The 6,248-nt window shown below is 44.2% G+C and overlaps 1 protein-coding gene across 1 annotated transcript in view; it reads right to left on the bottom strand.

The window, feature by feature from the left end:
• Window positions 1-4,726, bottom strand: part of nmnat2 (nicotinamide nucleotide adenylyltransferase 2) — a 10,181-nt gene extending 5,455 nt beyond the window's left edge. The window contains 4 exon segments of the mRNA XM_023399547.1: window positions 329-540; window positions 988-1,055; window positions 3,281-3,369; window positions 4,663-4,726. Coding sequence (XP_023255315.1) covers window positions 329-540; window positions 988-1,055; window positions 3,281-3,369; window positions 4,663-4,726 — 433 coding nt within the window.
• Between the last annotated feature and the right edge of the window lie 1,522 nt (window positions 4,727-6,248).

Raw genomic sequence — 6,248 nt, 5'->3', positions numbered from 1 at the left:
CATCATCAACATCATCATCATCATCTTCATCAACTTCATCCTCATCTTTCATCATCATCATCATCATCATCATCTTCATCTTCATCTTCATCATCATCTTCATCAGTTTCTCCTTTAGTGAAACCTACAGTAGAGCTTCACTCGATGCTCCATGTTTCCCTCTGAACAACCTAAAATTACAACTTTATTCTGGTAATATTAGGATTTTACTGTAAAATTGAGACTTTATTCTCATGATATTTTGACTTTTCCTGAAATATTATGATTTTATTTCCAAATGTACGACTTTGTAATTTCGGATGTTTTTTCCTTCATGTGACACTTACACTCCATCGTACATATCAACTTTCTTTATGTGTATTTTTTCTTTGTATTTTATTTTGATATTTAATTTAATTTCTTGGAAAGAGTGTTAAAGTCTGAACGTGAGGATGTTTTGTGACGGAGAGGAAGGTCCACACCTTCATCAGGTCGCGGTGATGCTCCAGCACGCTGCAGGTGGTCTGCCAGGTGTCCTGGTAACACTCCCAGGGGTCCACCCTGCAACACGCCAACCACACGTTAACGCTCACTCAGGCTGCACACACAACACGTGGGTCACGGTTAAAAACTGTTTTCAATCAGTAACTTCCTGTAGATATTTCACATTAAAAGCCTGTCAGGAGAAGTAGTTTTTCTCAATAACATTAAATATTCATGACAAAATAAGAAAAAATCAAAAGGTGAAATTCAGAAATGAAACATTGTTAGTTATTGAGAGTTTAACAGTTAATCTGGGTGTTATGAACCTCCAACATCTGTCAGCTTTTGATTGACATGTTGTTAAAACCTGATTGGTGCGTGACAAGTGTGTGACACTAACTTTATCCAGCTGAACTAGAACATCTGGAATAATGAAATGCTTCTCATGTATCACACATGAAGGTGAGGGAATAGAAAGACGTTTCCAGTAGAAAAGTCCCAGTAAGTCCCAGTAAGTGGTCTCACCTGATCCAGTCAGAGGACTGGACGGCCAGCTGACACATGGTGAGACGATGTCTACTGGACACCAGGCCCTGCAGACACAGAGGGACAGTCAGTCTACAGATGTTCGGTGTGGATGAGCACATCTGGAGACCACAGAGCGAAGGTTTAACCTGCTACATGAACACATCACTGTAAACCAACAGGACGAGGACACCGCTTCGCTGTGGACAAGGTTGTTGTTGTTGCTATGACAACATGAAAACAAGAAGGTGTGTAACAGTCAGATGGTGCACGGATTGTGTATGTATGAGGTGTGCTCAGGTGTGCAGGGTGTGTGTGTTCATGTGACCTTTGTGACGCTCTGCTGACCCCAACAGACGTGAACCTGCTCTGACAAATGACAACGTGACCTTTGCTCAGCTCCAGCTGTTTGAGCAGATGTTCATGGTAACTGTGAGGGGCAGCTTCTTCTTCTTCTTCTCTGCTTTCAGTCTTTGTGTCCATGTAAGAGGATTTGACAGTGCACAATGTGAACAATGTGTTTAAAATACTTCAAAACAGCCTTTGTACATTATTTTATTAGGAAGGACTTTACCACACATCTGGCTTCATGCAGGAACCAGACACAGGGACAGACTGGGTGTTTGAGGGCGAGTGGTCCGGACCTGTGGCCGAGTCTTACCACCTGACTGAAACATCACCTGCTGAGGGCTGTAATGAGTCACAGGTTCTCAGCAGAGGCTCCCACCTGGTGTAAACACCTGTAGCTTACACAGGATTTACACTGACAGGCTACAGCGTACGATCACAACCTGAAGGTCAATATCACCTGTAGATACAACAACACCGTCCCGAGGCAGCAGCTACAAAACCAACACATCAGCCAAGCACCAACAGTCCTGTGACAGTTCAAGGACTCGTAGACCTGTAACAACTAATAAATGTTCCCTGTATCCAGTGTCAGCGACTCCTGAGCTCTTTAGCTGTATTTTTGCAGGCGTTCTTTCTTAGGGTCTGAATCTATTTCTAACATCTTAAATCTCTTATTATATTGAGTTTCTTATCGATTAGTTTAATCATTTTTACTAACGTCCCTAGCGAGCATGGTCCTCTCCAGGCTATATGCTAATGCTAGCTAGCTGAGTAGAGACTACGTCTGTTTGTCCGAATCCTTTTGTTTCTTCGTTTTTCTCTTTGCTGCTCCAATGTTTGTTTTCATCATGTCGGCTTTCCCGCTAAATTCTGCCGGTCACCACCTGACCTCTGACCTCTGACCTGACCTCACTCGTCATCATCATGATACATACTCACACTTGCTATGTAGAGTAGATGAGTGGGTTCAGTGAACTACAAGTACCCGGATGGTCGCCATCTTGGATATGTAGGATGAAGGGGAGGGGCCGCCGACGTGTTTTCAATCTTGTGAAAACAGTAACGGAAGTTGGAAGTAATTTCCCTGTCGCCTGAGTCGGGACGCAAACACGGCGAAATCCCAAATCACATGAGCAAAGCAGCCGGCAGGTGGGTGACCATCGACGTCATATGTTGCGACATCATTTCCTGTGAGTGTACAGAGCACCTATTGATTTGGGACGAGGAGACTAGAACAGGATACTGGATCTAAAATGGCGCCTGTTCTGTTCCATACGACGTGCTGGCCTGGAGCACACGCATGTTTGTACTCCTGTTTGCCCCGTGGCGCTGCTGCGAAAAAGGAAGGTGCTAGAAATGCGGTTCTGCAGCCTCCCAGGAAAACACTGAACTGCCACGTGTCCTCATACATATGCATCTCTGAGAAGGTGCATGATACCAAAAACAGAACGAACAGAGACCCACTATTAAAAGCTTTGCTCCATAGCGCCACCAGTGGTGTCTTTAAACAAGTCAGCAGTGAGGATGTATTGGCTTGTGACGACAGGTGGATGAGTCAGGTTCTTGTATCAGGTACTGACGACACATTAACGAGGTCATAACTGATGCGTATAACCTGCAGCGTGAATAAAGCATCAGCTGCAGCTGACGCTCTGCTCCTGATCCTGTGTCTCTGCTGCATCTATAATTCATGCTGTGTGTTTCTGTAGAGGCAGGCAGAGCAAAAGTAGGACAAGACCTTCATTAATTCCTGCAGGAAGCAGAGTGGAAAACAGCAGCAGAGCCTCTGAGCAGCAGCGTGTTCTCTGCTGCTGCTCAGAGGCTCTGCTGTCTGAACACGGCTCATCTGGGATTTCAGACCGCTCACACAAACACTCTGACATTTTGGAAATCCCTGGTTAATGAGCTTTGTCGTCTCTGTGATGTCTCCATCAGTACTCACAGGTTTTCCGTAGGAGTCGTGCACCGGTGAGATGATTCCTCCGATCACGATGAAACGCCCCGTCTTGTGCAGATATTCTCTGGCTTTCTCTGCAAACACACAGAAACAGAACGGACCGAGGAACAGATGAAAAACCAGCATCAGCTCCTCCTGCACTCAGACTGGCTCCAGTCACATCCCTGTTCTTCCAGAGTCAGACGACATATCAACCATCTGTGTGAAATGAGACCTTTGTGAGGTCACGCTGACCTTGACCTTTGACCTTTGACCATTTAAATCTAATCAGTTCATCCTTGAGTCCAAGTGAATGTTTGTACCAAGAGTTTCTGTCGAGGCGTCGTGTCCACGAGAACGAGACGGACAACCTGAAAACAACGCGCCTCCGGCTCTGCAATGATTGTTATCGATCAGTAATCAATAGATCTATACTGTGAACTTCAGTGTACCTGCACACACCACCCGTTCTCTATGTTTAGTGTTTATTCTTTGCAGGGTCAGATGCAAGTCGATTGAACTTGAGCTTGATTCATATTTTCATAGACTTCCCTCAGACGTTGTGAGGTGAATGCTGGGAAATGAAGTTCTGCTGCAGGATTAGAAAAACTTTACGATAAAGTTTTCTGTTTCAAAGGTTATGATTGATGAACAGAGTTTACAACACAAAAGCAAAGCGAGCTCTGAGTCAGGAGGACTCCTTGGCTCCGGCAGCTGAAGCCTGATCAATAAGGATTTACAGTGATTATCATCTATCAAAGTGATTTAACATGAATTCTTCAGTGAAACACTTTTGTTAATGATCCCTCAGAGGCAGTTATTAAAACAAATGAGACTCAAACCGGACATTTTACAGATGATCAATGATTGCTCTATGATTGATCTATGATTGATCGATTGATATGATAAGATCATAGATAAGGCAAAGACTAAGTGCGCAGTGTTTCTCTGTGAGCTGGACCAGGTTCAGACCGGATCTAAACCCTGTTCACAGTCTGAGGAGGGAAAACCAGCTGCCGGTCTTTGTTTTAAACGCTCCGCGCTCCGTCTGGATTCCCAATGAACTTTTCTTTAAACAGCCAAGACTACCCAACAGTTTGTCACCACGGCGACGGTGGCGGTGACCTGCTCTTCCAGCGGGGGGAGTGATTGATGAAGAGAGTTTTTGTTTGACTTCTTGGCAAAGTTTCAGTCTGTTGCTGAAGGAAAACAAACCGAGTGTTGTTACTGAAGCTGAGACGCCGGCGTTTGGCTCAGTGCTGCTGGTTGACTGTTAACACATGTAATAATACTTTATTACATGTACTAAGTTAGTTAGGTTTTGTTGCTAGGTGACGTCTAGTGGCGGTAGTGATGATGACAGGAGGTGACGTGGTGTAAAGACAGACTGAGGATGGATGAACGTGACACAGGAGAGCCGTGTTCCACTCCCGTGTTGTTTCTCTCATCCATGACCGTTCATTGTTGTTATTGTAACCATGACAACAAAGATCGTCTAATGTTGAGGAAGTACTTATTTTATCCCACATCACCATCTTTTCCTGAACCTACCAAGCCGTGACAGTTGTAGTTGGTAACTTTGGTTATGGTTTGGTTGATGTTAAGAATGTGAACCTTGGGTAAGCTGCTGATGTTAAAGGATCCATCACACATCTGGATTTGATGGTTATATTGTTGTTTATGGGTTTATCTACATCCCTCAGAGATTTAGTGATGCGCTCCCTTTGAGGAGGAGGTAAGCAATCATAGTGAAACACAGAGGTAAAGCTCTGGAGGTTAACAGGTGTTAGTTACAACACCCAGAACAACCGGTTCTGTCATTCAGAGAGAGACTTGGTGAATCCGTCATCAGATCTGTCCTCCGTGCACCGAACAGCCAAACTCTAGTGTTGACTTGTTGGTCTGATTGCTACACTTCCATCTCTCCGTCACCACAAATCATCTTTTCAGCAGGTGTGTGTCCACAACAGGAACAGCTGACACATCACCACAGACTCCTCCCACACTCTTTGATGTCATCAGCTCATATCAGACATTAATGTAGTTTGTAATAAATCCCAGGATGACGTGTGAAAGGTCAGGATGAGTCAGCTGGACACCATGTGACTGACAGCTGCTCCACCCACACACCAACATGAAGCTCTCCTGATTGGACGACACACTGATGTCATCTTCTAAATATGAACTGCAGACATGCTCAACAGTAAGTACTTCATACTGTACTACACTGTACAGACCTGCTCTCTGACGGCCACACACACTGCCTCAGATCCTCCGGCTGAACTCAAGTAACCTCTGTCCAACTCTGAAACTCCGTCCTGGAGTCTGGGCCTGAAACCTGCTGACTGTGTGTTTGCTGTTGAAGGAAGCCTATCGGATCATGATAATGTGGTTTGATCCCAAAGACACGGAACGGTCGGGTCAAGACAGTCTGAAACTAAAACCAAACACATAAGAAGTCTCTGACTCTGAAGCTGTTTAACCAGATCACTGACCTGATGATCCCTGGTCATCTCTGATGTCATACCTTAATGTTTTTCCTTCCCTTCACTGAGTCTCTCCTGAGACTGATCAAACTGTGACTGTTTCTTCTTGTATAATGTTTCTGTTTCTCTGCTGAAGCTTGTACTGAAACAGAAAGCAGCACTTCCTGCTCTGTGATGTCACCTGCGGAGTCTGTGATGAAGCCTGAGGCGCCTCGAGTCAAACCATGATGTAATTCCACAATATGCCACATATGTTATTTGAGTAAAAACTCAAATAAAAATGCAATAAACCAATTTGCATTTTCATTTTCATATACTTTTACAGGCTTTCTTTGACCACATTAAAATGAATATTACATGAATGAAAAATATTAAAACGTTAATTCAGATCTGAGCATTAAAATGCAATAAAAACAACTTCACCTAATTTTCTATTTTTGAATCTTGACCTGTTCAGGAGTCACCAGCTGTGACCAGCTGTGGGCAGC

Source organism: Seriola lalandi, unplaced genomic scaffold (assembly GCF_002814215.2).
Source record: "Seriola lalandi dorsalis isolate HSWRI2012SDOR001 ecotype SW California unplaced genomic scaffold, Sedor1 jcf7180002052044, whole genome shotgun sequence".
NCBI classification, from domain to species: domain Eukaryota; kingdom Metazoa; phylum Chordata; class Actinopteri; order Carangiformes; family Carangidae; genus Seriola; species Seriola lalandi.
Note: the sequence above shows the minus strand (reverse complement) of the source record. Positions and strands in the feature narration are given on the sequence as shown.